Source organism: Meles meles, chromosome 8, assembly GCF_922984935.1.
Source record: "Meles meles chromosome 8, mMelMel3.1 paternal haplotype, whole genome shotgun sequence".
Taxonomy (NCBI): Eukaryota; Metazoa; Chordata; class Mammalia; order Carnivora; family Mustelidae; genus Meles; species Meles meles.
Genome location: NC_060073.1, coordinates 11432145 through 11447693, shown reverse-complemented (window position 1 = coordinate 11447693; position 15549 = coordinate 11432145). Strand labels below are relative to the sequence as shown.

At 52.8% G+C, this 15549-nt stretch overlaps 1 protein-coding gene across 6 annotated transcripts in view; it reads left to right on the top strand.

Moving 5' to 3' along the window:
• Positions 1-2137: 2137 nt before the first annotated feature.
• Positions 2138-15549, top strand: part of STX3 (syntaxin 3) — a 37968-nt gene continuing 24556 nt past the window's right edge. For 2 of the 6 annotated variants that reach the window (XM_046014326.1, XM_046014325.1), the window contains exons 1-2: positions 2138-2446; positions 14249-14519. In XM_046014326.1, the coding sequence (XP_045870282.1) occupies positions 14421-14519 (99 nt within the window). In that variant the 5' untranslated portion in view covers positions 2138-2446; positions 14249-14420. Of the gene's footprint in view, positions 2447-3864; positions 8516-14248; positions 14520-15549 lie in introns of those variants that run through there. The other 4 variants (XM_046014322.1, XM_046014323.1, XM_046014327.1 and 1 more) reach the window with 3 other exon arrangements.

Below are 15549 nucleotides of genomic sequence, written 5' to 3'. Positions count from 1 at the left end.
GCTCTCCCTTCATGGAAAGAACAGATTACATTCCTTAAATGTTTGGACAAAGGCAAGGAGCAAGAAATAGCGGTGGAAGTTATAGGGAGGGAGATTTTTGTTTTGTAAAGCAATACACAAACAGAAGTTGGAACGCTTCAACCAGGAAAGATGCTTCTGTGAGGTGTCTGGAAAAACTGTGAAATAAAATGGAAAAAAGAATTACTAGGTATCAGATGGCATGCTGGGTCTTTCTGGGTTATTTGCGTTTATTACTGATTTGTGCCTCCTGTGGTCTTGTAACTATTTTACAATTCTGTAAATTGTAGAAAACTGCTCGGAATGCAAATAATTCTTGTCCATAGAGATGCAAATGAGATCTTTCCTGGGGCAGAAGCCGGTTTTGCATTTAACATACTCACTTCAGCATTCCTGATTGCCTGTGTATGTGTGTTCCTTGGGTCCTTCTCTTAACAGTTTTTTGACACCTTAATTGTTCCCTCATTAATTAGTCAAGTAAAATCTTTGATGTGTGTTCATTTTATAGTTGTCTGAGAGTCATGATTTTATCTTTATTTTCAATATTTTATTTATTTATGAGAGAGGGAGCGAGCACTGGGGTGGGCAAGAGGCAGAAGGAGAAACAGACTCCCGCCGAGCAGGGAGCTGACTCAGGACCCTGGGATCATGATCTGAGCCGGAGGCAGAGGCCTGACCGAATGAGCCACCCGTGCCCCTGATCTTATCTTTTTAAAAACGATTATCTTTAACAAGGAGGCCTTGAATGTTCCATCTGTGGATGTGTTCAGGCAGAAGCTGAACGGCTATCCTTGCTCCTTATTCCAGACTCCTATGGCCCTTTCCAGAGTTTATTGTAGAGCTGTTCAAATATCTGTTTCCCTCAGGAGACTCTTTCCGAGGCGCGGGACCCAGCTGTCCATCCCCACCAACAAAAATTGAAAGGAAGGCGGGATCCGGTTTCTGACTTACTCACTTTTTCCACGTCTGACCACCAGGGGGCGCAGAAGCCTTCCTTTATCAAGGTCGGGAACCCCTCTAAGGGAAGGCCCGCGGTGGGAGGAAGCGGACCCTTTAGGGAGGATCTGGGCTGAGAATCAGAGTTCATCCACCGACCGCTCGCAGACCGTATCTTTATGGGAGGCGATGAAGTCAGCATGGAGCAAGCACTGAGATCGCAGAAGAGGGCAAAGTCCTGTTAGAGTGACGGAAGTACTTACAGCCTTTTAACCTGAGTACAGAGCGCACAGTCTTCTCCTGACTTGGGAATTCCGTCTCCGGAACGCCAGTCCCGCCAGCGGAGCGCGGCCCTCCGCGGGAGAGATCACCGGTTCCCCAGGAGGAAGACGAACGGGGAAGAGGGAAGGGCGCGTGGGTGGGGCATGGAGGGAGGGGTCAGCACGAAGAACCCGCCCACTTTTCCCAGAAGACACACCCACCTGCGGACCCGCACCGCGGGGGGGCCGAGGCGGCTTCAGCTTTCCAGACAGACAGAGACACGCGCGTCTCCATCTTAGCACCCCGCGCTCTGTGGCGCGAGCCAGTCATTCCTCCCCCGTCGCCCAGGCCTCACGGCACACCCAAGTGGGGATTCACTCTGCCTTAAAGACGCGGAAACGGAGTCCCCTGGCGAAACGGCGACTTCCTCAAAGTTGTGCACCTTCTGAGCAGCAGGGGCTGGCTTCAGCGCTGGACTGCTCCCCTTCCTCGGAGGAGCCCCGATTGCCGGACGTGTCAGACCCAAATTCTTCGCCCCCACCTGCCCCGTCCCGTCGCATTCCCAGTTATTTCCTCTAGGAACACGCGTCCACAGCGTCCACCCGCAGGGCCCTGGACGGCCAGCCCCGGCACCCGGAGCGCCCTTCCTCCCGGCGGGACGCCCGGCTCTCCCTCCCACCTGCGAGGCGCAAAGCGCGTCGCCCGAGTTCTCGGTTCGCGGGACCGCGCGGGGCTGGGGCTGGGGCTGGGCCCGGCACAGCCTGGAGCAGCCGGGAACGCCGGGCGGGCGGGCGGAAAGGGTGGGCTGTCCGTCGGTCCCGCGGGCACCGCCCTCCCTCAGGACTTCCCCGCCCCCAGACGGTGCAGCCGCGCGGGTAGCGGGAGCCGTGGGGGCGGGGACCGGCTCGGGCCCTTTAAGGAGGAGCGCGGGGCGCGGCCCAGGTGAGGGGCGGGTCCGCCGGGCGGATCTGCGCTGCGTGTCGGCGCCGGCCCGGGAGCCGGATTTGGAGCGCTCGGCGCCGGCGGGGCCGGAGGGGGCGGCGCGGCGGAGCCTCCAGTGGCCTCGGACGCTTCTTCTAGCCCGCGGCCGCCGCCCGACTCCGCCTGCGCCTCCAGCTGGGTCGCCCCGGCCAGGCCGGCCGCCACTTCCGGCCGCTCACCTGGGACGCGCTCACCTGCCTCGGCGCGCCTGGGCACCAGGATGAAGGACCGGCTGGAGCAGCTGAAGGCCGTGAGTCCCGCCGCCCCCGGGAACTGGCGGGCCGGGGGCTGCAGCTGCGCGGGATCGGGCCTTCCCTTTGCTCCCCACAGCGGGCTAGAGGGGGGCACCGCGCGAGGCTTGAGCTCCCGGAGCTCCAGCCGCATCCGCGCCCCTTCCTCACTCCCCTCTCCTCCTCTTCGGGGTCATGTGCCGGTGATTCATCCCTGGGCTGCGATTTCCGTGGATGCCTGCCGCTCTTCCCCCGCCCCGCCCCCTTCCTCCAAGCTGGACAGTGTCACTCCAGAGCTGGGGTCCGCGGGCGGGGGCTGCCTGAGCCCAGCGGGATTCTCTGTGAAGTCAGGGGTCACCTCCACCTGCCTGCTACTGCCTGGCGCTCTGCCCAGGATCGGCCTCCCCTTACCCTCCTTCTTGCCTCCCTTAGTGGGGCGTCGAGTCGGGTTGTCCCTCCCCACCCCAGCAGCTCAGAGTTCCTGGGTGACCTCCTGAGCTGGGAGCTGGTCACGTGCCACGATGGGCTTTGCTCCCCGCCATTCCGAGGTCTATAATTATTAATTTCTCCCCCATCCTTCGGACAGCTGGGCAAAGGATCCGGAGGTAGACCGTCTTTGGTCCCACTGCACTAAAGCTGAAAAACTCCGCCTACTTACCCTTCTGAGCTTCTATTTTCTTATCTTTTGAGTGAGGATGATCATGGCTTAGAGATTTGTTATGATATCAAATGACATAATGGGACTTGATGTAGAGAATTGTTAAAGCGTGGGTATTTGAGTCATTGACTCATTCTACAAATAATTACTGAGTACATTCTATGGGGCAGGCCCTGTGCTAAGCCCTGGGGATTGGGTGACACAGGCTCTGTCTTTATGGAATTTTAAATCTAGCCTTTGACAGATACAGAGCAGTCCCTCTACCTGGGAGCTTGTTAGGAGTGAGAAGCCTAGGCCTCGCTCCACCCCCGCCCCGCCTGGACCTACAAAATCAGTCTGATTACTCAGGAATCTCCTCAAGTGAGGCAAAACCACATTCAGCTTTGGGGAGCACAGGAATGCATAGAACTGGGTTTGCCTCCTGGCTGCACTGCTTACTCGGAGCCTAGTTTTGTCATCTGTAAAGTGTGTGGTTGTGAGGACTGATAGTGGGAGAGCACACAGAGCCCTTTGCAAGGTGCAGAGCACAGGTAGGATTAATACACAGTAAATATTATGCTGATAGCTGTAAAAGCTCTTTGGAAAAATCCAGTCCTCGTACAGGCGTGAGGGACTGCTGGGAGGGCATTGGGTTGGTATTTCTTTCTCCTCCCTTGTCTCTGGTGAGAACTTTATGCCCCTCTTGCCTGCTCTGCCAGCTCTGGGTCTTAGGGCTGCGGGGGGGGGGGGCGGTGCAGGGTGATGGGGAACAGGGGATGCAGAAGGCACAGCTGCAGAGAGTGGGAGGGAGACTCCCTCCCTCCCGCTGGCTTTGTTATCTGAGTCTCATAACATCCTGGTCACTGACAGGACAGATTTTATTGCCCCTATTTTCATACAAGAGACAAGTAGAGCCCAGCTTGGGTAGGAGGGGTATCCCAGAGCTGGGTCAGGGCACAACCCGGAGAGGAACCCAGGCTCCTGACGCTCTCCACCAGACTCTTTTCCTGAGGTGTGCTGGTTGGGGAGGCAGGGACGAAAGAGGAGCGTGGTTTTGAAGCTCTTCCTCTATCAGCCAGCACACCCACCAGTCCTAAAACAGCGCGGAACTGAACAGGAGGCAGAGGCAACTCCCTTCCTTGTGTTAGGAAATCCCTTTCCAGAGGAAGATAGCCCACAGCCCCTTTTAAGCCCACTGTCAACAAATAGCAAAGAACTTTGAATTCTGCGTTTCCTTGCCAGAAAAGCCAAGCAAGTCCCTTTAGTTGGTTCCCGAGCCTCACTGTTAACCTACTCTGTCAAATGGAGCTTCACCTCCAGGGAAGGTCAGGGTGCCGCCCCAGTGTTTTGGAGCTGGGAGACGACTGGAGCGGAGCAGAGAGGACCAGGCTGCAGGTTCAGAGGTTCTGATTGTCGCCCAGCCACTGAAGAGCTGTGTTCCTTCCTATCCTTTATCCTTCTGCTTCTCTGTTCCTCTTTTGTTAAACAAGAACTTTTGTTCACCTCAGAAGCCCCTCCTGGTTGGTTCACGTCTTCTGCAAAATCTGTTCAAGTTTGTTTGGATTTTTGTTTCTAGTCCACACCCTGCCCCTATCCCCCTGCAGGTGAGAGGTGCCTTCCCTGCAGCAGGGTAACCCCTCTGATTGCTTTAATTGGTGAAGGACATTCGTTACCCTGCATGAAACCCGTTTCACATGGAGCAGTCGTGTGCAATCTCCTCTGTGGGATCTTTCTAAACCTTTAGGGGAGGCAAGCTGATAACTGCCTCTAGATAGTTGGAGGGCTGTCCTGTGCAGGAGATTAGCTTTCCTCCTTGTAGATAAAAGATGATTGAAGTTGGTGGGTAGAAAGAAGGACTGTGCACAAAAGCTTTGTCAGTAGTGAGAGCTGCCCAAGAATGGACTGGGCTGGCCGGAGAGGTTGGGAACCCTCAAGCCGAACCCTCAAGCCGGCAGTGGGGGCTGGTGAGGCAGGAAGTTTGTGGGACGTTGAACATTGTGGAATTTGAGCAGTGAAGGCAAACAAAAGATTTCAGGCCCTCATCCACCCTAATGATGTGTGGATGCTTTGTTGTGTGTGAGTCGGTTCTAGGTGAGGTGAGACTCAGGGGTTTCTAGGACTAAAGTCTCAGGGTTGCACCCGTAAAGTGGGTCATTGTACGGTTCCCATAGCGCCGTTGTAGAAGTTGAATGAGATAATCCGAGATAATCACCCGCCATAGGACATGTGAGTTCCCCAACTTGACCTGCTGGGAGCATCGTCCACACTGAGGGGGCATCCCTTCCAGAGACCAGGGTCACAAGACCTGACTCATCCCTTTCCCTGCTCTTCCTGGTAGGCTTAGTCAGCAGCCTGCTTCTCCAGGGAGGAGGACAGGCTTGCCAGGAATGGGCACTGCCTACCTCCAGCCTGTCTCACAAGGCGGTTCTTGCTGATTTCTCACTTAGCCGACTTTGGGGTCCTTGGAATCCATGCAGTTCCTGTCCGTGCTCCCTTTTCATTCAGCAAACATGTACCGAGCACCTACCATGGCCCAAGCACCAGTGATGGGTACTGGACTTCACTGGCGATTACCGCCTGTTCCTGCATGTTCGTAGGAAGTTCAAAGACAGGGAGATGCAGGAGAAGCAGAAGATGACAATACCATCCTTGTGGTGGACGCTACTGTGGGAAGACCCCGTTGACTGGTCTCGGGGGATAAGGCACTAGAGGGTGCTTCCCCGAAGGGATAGTTAGGTGGTCTTGTTGAGACCAAGTCTCATCTCTCCAAGACATGTGAAATCTCCCGAGAGGGGAGGATCTGGGATTTTCTGAGCCACTCTCCCACTGGTGAGCGTTTCCCTTCTTCACCACGATCAGTGCTTTGGGACTTGTATGTGCTGGGAAGGCTCAGCCTCATCCTCTTGGACCTTTTCCTCCTGGACATCATGTTAGACAGAATTAGGACACAGAGTCCGGGTCTTAAAGAGTAAATGGTCACGTACGAAAGAAGAACCCAAATCAAAGGTAGGTTATGATAACAGGGAAGCCAGTGATGTCGGGAATCGAGGTCAAGGACTTTGGACCTCCTGGAGTTGGCCTGTGAAGGACTAGAAATAACTTGGGGTACACCGGGCCCTCCAGAGCCAGTGCCAATAGGGACACACTAATGAAATCAACCACATGGGGCTCGAAATGCCAGACTGACTCTTTTTTCTTTCTGTTCTGTCTTACTGTATCCCCCAAGGGCTCCTTGGCCTCCTGTCACATTTGACGTACTGGGGTCTCCTTGGGATGGGGGTCCCGATGGTAAGGGTTCTAGGGTAACCCCCTCAGAAGCATGGGGCTGTACTTTCTCTTTAAAGCTTACTTCATTCAGTAAATATATATTGGGCTCCTACTGTGTGCCAGGTGCTTTGGCTCATAACCAAATCTTGACATCCTGACTCGAGAATCTCTTCACTGAGATTCAACTTAAGAACCTTTTCACTGAGCTTCTGTCCTTTAGTGATAAGATTTCTTACTGGCCAGTGGTTTCTTCCTGGGAGGACTCACCCCATGGGAGAGCAGTTGAACTGGAGCAGACAGGAGGCCCTGCTGGGATGAGTGACAGGGGATTGAGCAGGGATTACGGGACTCATCAGCCAGAGGCCAGAAGAGAAAATGCTTGGACAGAGAAGGGGATTAGATTTATTTTTGTTCCTGGGAGTGAGGGGGAGGCCGGGGCCTGGCAGAAGCTGGGAGAGAAATGCTTGTTTGTATCATGCTCTCTCCCTTCTTCAGCTGACAAAATTCCTACCTGTCTTCCAAAACACATTTTTTACACTCACCCTCCCTACCTGCAGCCTGGATCTCCTCCCTCTGCTCCAGGTGCCCACATGGTCTGCACTGCTTTGTAGCAAATGCCCCTCTCCTATGAGGCCAGTGGGGCTTGTCACCACGAAGCAGGCCTGAAACCACCTTCTTTTGTTTTTTCATGAATTGGACTCTTTGTCTCCTAGGTCCTATTGTCTTTAAAATTGATGATTCTAGGGCCACCTGGCTGGCCCGGACTCTTCAGCAGACTATCCTTAATCTCAGGGTTGTGAGTTTGAGCCCCCACTGGGTGTAGAGGTGACTTAAAAATAAAATCTTAAAAATTGCTAATTCTCTTCCTTGTCACCATATCATCAGCTGCTATAAAAACGACCTTTTATTGAGCAGCTACTGATTCTCTGACAGGACTTGTGTTAGGGGCCTTACGGACGTTGTCTCTAACCCTGTCGGCTGTGCAAGGCAAGGTGGTGGTTTATATGATTCCCATTTCACAGGTAAGGAGACTGAGGCTCAGATTTGATTGACGTTCCTAGCTAGGAAATGTTGGGATCAAGAACCGAACATGTCTGGCTTTTTTAGGTTTTCCTGCGTCCGTATTTGATCCTCTCCCAGCTACGCTGCACTGCACGCCCCCTGATGGAGTGGCAGAGAGGGAATTCCTGTGGGGCCCCAGTGCCTGGCACTCTGCGTGGTGGTCCTCTAGCCAACATTTGTGTATTGACGGATCCATGGCGTAGCCCTTACACAGCCCTTACTCGTCGTTATGGCTTTGGCTTTCCTCTCCAGTCCCTGTGGGTTGGTGAAATGGCAGCATTTACTCAGGAAGCCTGTGACTTTGCTTAAGAAGCCAGGGGTCACCGATTCCATGCTCAAGGACAGGATGGTCGAGTTCTGAGGCTCCTAGCTGTTCCTAAACCCTCAGCCTGGTTCATCATGGAGCATGGCCTCGTTCAGAAGGACAATGAAAGAGAAGATGTGGATGCCACGGGTGAAAATGTAGCTCACTCCATTTCTCCCCTGGCAAAGTCTTAGACACCTCTTAATGCTCCGGTCCAGGGTCACCGCAGGGCAGCCTCCAGACCCTGAGTGGGCAGCACTTCCCATTCCTCGAACTCTATTTTTGTTGGTGGGTAACAGCAGGGACTGAGTGTTGGAAGCTGCCTGCCTGGTGTGTATGCTGTCTGGGGGAGCACAGACCATAGAGCCCCCAGCAGGGGAGGCTGCAGACCATGCATCCAGTGAATGAATGGGGACAGTCTGCCCATGAGCTGACTTGGGATTCTGGAGCCCCCAAGGGGCCATACCTAAAGCCACTTGGATCTCAGTTCTCTGTGGCTTCCTCCTGTCACCAGTGTCCCCAGTCTCCCTGGTCAGGTCAGTTGGTTTTCCGGCAATGGGCCACTTCCATGGCAGCGTTCCCCTGCGGGCACTGTGAATGCGGTTCAACCTAAAGGAGGTGAGGGGAACAGCTCTTCTCTGGAGTGCTTAGCTGCCTGGGTCAGGGCAACTCAGTGTGGCATTGGCTTGCTTTAAAAAAAAAATAAACTTGTAACTTTGGACTAATTTTGGATTTACAGAAAAATTACAGAGACAGGGCAGAGAGTCCCTGTCTGCCTGCATCTGGCGTCTTCCCTGGATGACACCTTCCATTATGATGGTACGCTTGCCAAAACTCAGACCGGTATTGGCCTGTTACTACTCACTGAACTCCAGACTTGATTTGGATTCCACTCCTTTACCCACGAATGTCCCTGTCTCTGATTTGGGCTCTAGTCCAGGACTCCAGATGGCAGTTGGGTGTCTTGCTTCCTTCACCTTCCCTGGCCTGCGATGGTTTCTCTATCATTCCTTGTTTTCCACGGCTTGGTCGGTATGGCTTGTGTGTTTTCATGCCTTGGAAGAGTGTTTCTGGAGGCCAGCGCTGCGTTCCTCCGCTGGGGTGTTGTGGCTGTTGGAGGCATCGCTCGTGGCGGCTCCTGGCTCAGACACTCACCATCTGTGCCATCTTGGTTGCTTGGCATCTTTCTGCTTTCATTTTCTCAGCTGCAAGATGGGGAGGGTCCCCAGAAGATCGCTATAGAGGTTAAATGGTAAAGGTAAAGTGCATGTCTTAGACGAGTCAGCCCGTGGGGAGCGCTCAGTAGATGGGACCTCGGGTACCTAATAGTGAAGCGTTCTAGAACGATCATGATGGGATGGGGCGGAAAGGAAGGGTTGAGCAGGAGGCTGGGGATGAGTAGAGAGGAAGATGGTATTAGTTCCTCCATTCTGTGTCCTTGAGAACGGGGTGCTGTGGGGTGTTGAAGGGTGGGGTGCAGAGGGAGAGGAGGTCAGAAAAGAGTGAAGACAGGCTGGGTAGGGGGCAAGGGCTGGAAGGGGACCTGACCCATCCAGGGGGAGGCAGAAGATATTTTTCAGGCTCTTTGAATGGCTCCTGGGATGTGAGAGGACACAGGAAGAGGGGCGGGCTTCTCACTCCCGTGGCCTTCCCGCAGGTATCCTTGGGTAAACTCACTCATCTTTTAGCATTTCCCCAAGGGGTCACCTTTGTGCACATTCTCTACTAGACGTCTCTCCTCCCCAGGAGGGAATCCCCTTGGATTCAGGCAAGGTTGGGCACCCCGTCTTCTCCTGGGTGTGTGATTCCTTCAGTGCTATCCTCGCTCACCACGTGGAGTTGTAACGACTGGTGTGCCTCCCATTGGAGCTAGTGAGGTCCTGGAGGACAGGGGGTGCTAAGCTTGGTCTGTGCATCTGCAGTGTCTGTACTGTTGTCTGGCAAATGATGGTTGTTCAGTAAATACTGTTGGGTGAAGGAATGGATGGGACCTTGTAGTGGGAAAGAGAATGTGTGGCTGAGGGGTGGGCTGTGACATTCCATCATCTCTCTTAAGTTCATGCACCATGAACCCAATGGATTCGACCAGCAGGGTTCCATCCTGGCTTTGTTCCATGTTAGCTGTGTGATTCTGGACGAATTAACCCCCTACCACAGATTCCTCATCTGTAGAGACATCTACCCAGAGGACATTTTCCCCCTTCCTCCTTTTCTTTCGGTGAACTTCCATCCCTTTTCACTGTTCCTTCTCCAGACCTAGTTCAGGTCCAGAGAAGCAGAAACAGTTGGCAATTAACATGGCACTGGGAATGAAACTTAAATGATTTTTATATCCAACCAATGGAAAGCAGGATCTTTTCAAATACATGTAGAAGACTGAAAAATACTGACCGTGTATGAAGACATGAAGAAAATATATGTCAGATTGCACAGAATATGAAATCCTTTAGGCCATGTTCCCTGATGGTGACATAATAAAATTAACAATACAGTAATCACTCCCTCCCCCCGGGGGGCTTACCTGCTTTAGAAATTTAAAACATCTTTCTAAATAACTCTTGGATTAAGAAGGAACCAAAAAGGAAATGACAAAATGTTTAGAGTGATAATAAGAGTAGTAGATACCAAACTTTGCTAGAAGTTGGCAGAAGCAAAATTCAGAGACAGCTTTATTCTTTAAATGCATATTCCAGAAAAATGACTTCATTCAAATAAATGAAGGAAGTTCCAGTTCTGGCTGAGGGACCTGCTGTCCCCACCTGAGCACTGGTATTAGAATCGCATCTTTGGTAGAAACTCTGTTCGGAGGACACAGGCCCGGTTCTCTGCTTAGGTGGCATGGTCTTGGGCATTTAATGCATACACAGCACTGCTCTCAACATTACGTGTATTAACTCATTTAATCCTCACAACAGTTCTGTGAGCAGATTCTTCATGTTGCAAAGGAGGGAACCCCACCACAGAGAGGTTCAGTGACTTGTTTAAGATCACACAGCGGCTGAGCTGCAGAGCTGGGTTCTCAACCTGGGATGTCGGATGTATCTGTGTGTCTGTATATACGTGCATAAGATTCATAGAATTTACAAGCATAGATAAATTTTAAAAAAATTACTTAATTTTGGGGAGAGAGAGAGAGTCCCAAGCAAACTCTGTGCTAAGTGTGGAGCTTGATGTGGGACTTGATCTTACAACCCTGAGATCATGACCTGAGCCAAAACCAGGAGCCTGTCGCTTAACTGCCTGAGCCACCCAGGCGCCCCTGTTCTGGTAACTTTTTCATTCATGCATATAGATTAATCCAGTTCACAGCATCCCCTGAAGTCAGCGAGGGTGTGTCAGGAGCTGGAGTGGGAAGGACATCTACAGGTGGAGTGCGGAGGGCAGGGCCCTGGGCCCTGGTCCCTGCGGACCTGCTTTCAAGCCCTCCCACTGCCCCTTACTGGCCGGAGCCCTGTGGACATGGTATTTAACTGCCTGCTCGAGAGGTGGCTTGGTCTGTCATGGAGAGAATAATATTTGTCCCTCTGAGGGCTGACGTGAGACTGACGTAATATATTTGGAACCACAAGAGTGTCAGTGACGAAATACACACCTACTACAAGAAGTAGTGTTGTTGAGGCAGAACCTGTGGCGTGGGGCCGTCAGGGACTTCGGGTCCAGTTCGGTTGTCCACGGACTCGCTGGCCTTGTTGACCAGCCTGGCCGCGGGCTGGTTCCTCGGTTCTTCATTTTCCAGACAGGGCCAGTGTGGGCCTCGAATTACTCATCCAGAAGACATCTGGAAAGTAAAATCGCGAGGCTGTTGTTCACCGTTGATTTCCTCTTGATTCCTCTGACAGGCTTCGGTCAGAAGGGAAGTGTCCCCCTGGAGGCTTTCACTGGGAGAGAAAACAGGCTGGCAGGGAAAACGGGTGTTGGAGAAGGGCCATCGGCCGCTGTAAGTGGGAACATGAGCACCGAGTACCTCTTGAGAGCTGACACGCTTACTCAGAATTCCTGGCTCTTTTAATTGGAGAAGAGGGACTGGAAAAACCAGATGTTGGGCAGTGTGTCATGGGCGTGTGGGTGTGCGCGCTTAGAATCCTTGTCATTGGTGCTCTTTGTCTCTGGGAATCCACAGACCCTCATTCCAGAGGGAGGCGGATGGGGGAGGGGGCAGCAAGGACAGGGAAAATCACATGCCATTGTCTCTTTGAGTTTAAGGCGGGGGAATCCGGGTTTATGAAGAGGAGTGTGTAGCTCCCAAGCAAAGAGCTGTTCTGCATGTGGAGGAGGAAGTTACAAATTTGTGTTCACCTGCTTGAGCCCGGAGAGCCCTGCCCCCCTCCAGCCACAATCCTTTAATACCCCACTGGGGGGACGCTAAGGACCAGATGTCCCTTCCTAGTCCAGACTGCTAGTGCCTTCCCCTCTGAGTATTTCCCTCATCCCGAAGCATTCCCAAAAGCTCCCAGGCCTTCTGGCATGTCCCGGGACTCTCCTGTCTTCCCAGGCCTGGCCACTGTGGGAAGGCAGGAATCGGGGACCTCTTCATTTGGGATGGCTCCCTGCTTGTCCCTCCCTTCTGTCTTGTTGCTCTGATGTGTATGATCCTTGAGGAATGGCTGATGATTTAAACTTCCATTGCAGCTGTATTGGGTTTTTTTTTTTCATTTTTAATTAAAGTACTGTCAAAATATGATGTTATCTTAGTTTCAGGCACAGTGACTTTGACAACTCTCTGTTACGCAGAGCTCACCACAGTAAGTGTGATTACCGTCTGTCCCCATACAACGTTATGACAGTATCCACCCTGATCCATGTGCCATACCTTTCGTCCCCGTGGCTTATTTATTTTATAACTGGAAGTTTGTACCTGGAAAGGTGTGAGGGGCTTTCTTTCTCTATCTCTATTCTCCAGAAGGCATCTATTTGTTGAAGCCTGTGGTTTCCTGGCTAGCTAGGCTTGTTGGTTTGCTTGCCGTCTTCTTTTTTCTTCCTTTCTTTTTTGACAACAGGACTCTTCAAATGCAATGTCATATTCAGCCCTGGGGTATAAAGCAGATAAAAGGGAAGGCGTGCAGATTTCAGAGTAGGGAAGGGCCTGCCTGCTTGACTCCCCCCTCCCTGGCTTCTCTGGGTGGTTTGGGAGGCACATCTCGAGAGTGTCCTGGGGTTCCACAAAGCCGGGCTGGAGAGCTAAGCTCCTTACTTGGTGAGAAAACCCAGGCTTAATGAGACAAGCGCCCAGTTGGGCTGCTGCTCGCTGTGGCTGCTGGTTGCTCTGGGCGATAGGCCGCTTTGGGAAGGTGCAGTGGAATAACAAGGGCGTAAGACAGACAACCCAGGTGTGAGCCTAGACGCTGCAGATCAGCGGCTGGGAGACCCCAGGGAACTTAGAACGTCCATGACTTGCAGATCCTCCACTATAAAACATGGATGGGGCTCGCTGACGTGATGAACGTGAAGCAGCTAGGGAGTCGTGGCCAGGGGGGGTCTATGGGTGGCAAATGTTTTTATTAAAGAAGCGAACGAGGGGGACCCAAGTCCAGTGGACTGAGCTTAACAGAGAAAACGGTTAGTGTGGGGGGAGGGGAATTAGGGCTTTGGCCCCTGCACGTTGTGCTCTGGGGCCCTGAACACTCCCCACTCTGCAGAGGAGGTTGTGGTCACGGCTCCTTCACGGGACTGTGGGGCGCGTTTGGGAGGCAGGGGTGGGCAACAGACCCAGCGCTGCCCCCTGGTAGATCGCCCATCTCCTGGGGTGGGAGGAGGGGGGCGGGGGACCGGGCAGCAGGAGGCTGTGCCTATGGGAGGGGAAGGAAGTGGCCGAGCTCATGGTTCTCAGAGTTTCTGCTGTGGCCCCATGTTGCAGTTCCTGCAGTGTTCCTGTTACCACACGCCTTGATTCTTTGGTAAAGACGGTGAAGTTCTTTTCTTGGCTGTGCTCAGGCTTGTGGGCCGAAGAGAAAGGGCGCCGTGTACTTTCCCTGCCATTGGGGTCCCCGAGGCCTCTGTCCAGTGAGCCTTGGCTGTGTCAGAAGGGACAAGGGGTCTCCCTGGGACCAGTTAGATCTCCCAGTGCAGAAGCCTGATGGGGGTCCCCATTGTCTCACGACTCCGGATAACCCGTGATGACAGACTCTGCTTGGATTCTCTGACTGGACTCAAGCTGTGCTGTTGTCATTGGTGTTGCTATGTTACTTTTCTGGAAGTGGCGCAGCCTGGTGGAAAAGACTCTGCGTGGGAAGATGGGAATGGAGAAACCCGAGCTCTTTTCCCGGCTGTGTCCGAAACTCAGTGTTTGGCTGCGGGCCTTGATTTGCCCATCTCTGAGTGAGAGAATTTGATGATAGAATCTGTAAGGTTGCATTCAGCTCTAAGAGTCATGTGTCTCCCCCCTCCTTCCCGTTTAAAGATACTTAAGTCTAGGTTGCAGCTGTAGAGAAGCTGGCTAGATCTTGTATATGGTGGCATTTTTGAGTCGTAACTACGTGCTGTCCGTTGCCTAAGGAACTTTAAGATATTGAATCCTCACAGAAGCATTGGTTGACTATTATTCCTATCTTGTAGTAAGGAAACTGAGGCCCAGAGATGCTAAACCAGTCGTGTAAGGCTTGGCAACCAGTATGTGCCGATGTGAGCCTTGGATCCCCCGTCGTCCAGATGCCCTGGAGCCGACTTTACTGTCCTGGCCATTAGTGTGGACTTCCTTGAAGGAGGAGAGCTCACTCTTTTCGACAACATGTCTTTAGGGCAAGGTGATAGGGAAGCAGGTGTGTGCCGGTGTTGTGCTGGAGACCTTCCCGATGTGCTGTTTTCCAACGCCCATCAGGGTCCTAAGGTGTGTGGTGTTATTACCACTTACAGCTAAGAACCCCAGAGCAGTAGGAAACTTGATTGGGGTCTCACGGCGAGCAAGTGGTTAACAACATGTTTTAGACCCAGGTTGTGAGTTTCCAAAGACTTCTTTTTTCCTGGCTCACACATTCTCTTACTGGAGATGGAGCAGTCTGTGCCCCCCCACCCCCTGGGGCCTTCTCTAAGCCCAGAAGTGATGTCTCGGATGGGGGGAACGTCTATGCCAATTCCAGGGGCCTCAAAGATTTATGTCACAACGGACCGCTAGGTGCCTGCCTTCTATGCTCCAGGACACAGTTGTTCCCAGCCTCCAGAAACTTCCCTCAGTCCATCCCAGGATGGTAGCCTCATCCCACTTCCATGACATCTGTAGAGAGGAAACTCAACAAACACTTGTTAACTCATCTTCCCCGAGGAAGACTGAGCCCCTGCTTTCCAGTGAGGGTCACAGAGATCTTTCCTGGGACACGGAGCTCTCTCTGGAGGCTGCCAAGAGGCCCATGTGCTGATGATAGTTGATAAAGGAAGTGCTCTGTCTCCACTTTAGAAACTGCTGGCTAACCCCGAAACAAATAATGCGTTACATGTTAAGAAACAAACAAACAGAAAGAAACTGCTGGCTGAGTGCAGGCTGCATCTCTGCAGAGGCTAGTCTCTCACTGGGCTGAAACTGATTCCATTTCCTTACATAGCTGGCCCCCGGTCAGTGCTCAGTATACACCTGAATGAATGCCGAGAGCCAGTTCCTCCAAAACAGAATTTTCGAAATATTAGAAGAGTACTGTTCCGCTCATTGGAGGAGTGCTAGGAACCTCTGTGGAACATGCCGGAAGCCGAGGTGCGGCTTCGGAAGGGGAGAGGCAAGGGTGACTGCAAAGCCGGCAGGTGTCTCTGTTGGGCGCTGCCGCTGGCCGACTCAGCTCTGTTCACTGTGCCATTCAGATTCCACAGGGAGCCGGGGTCCAGGTGGATTCCCTTTCCCTTCCCCACACAATTCTGGGAAGGTCCTCTGC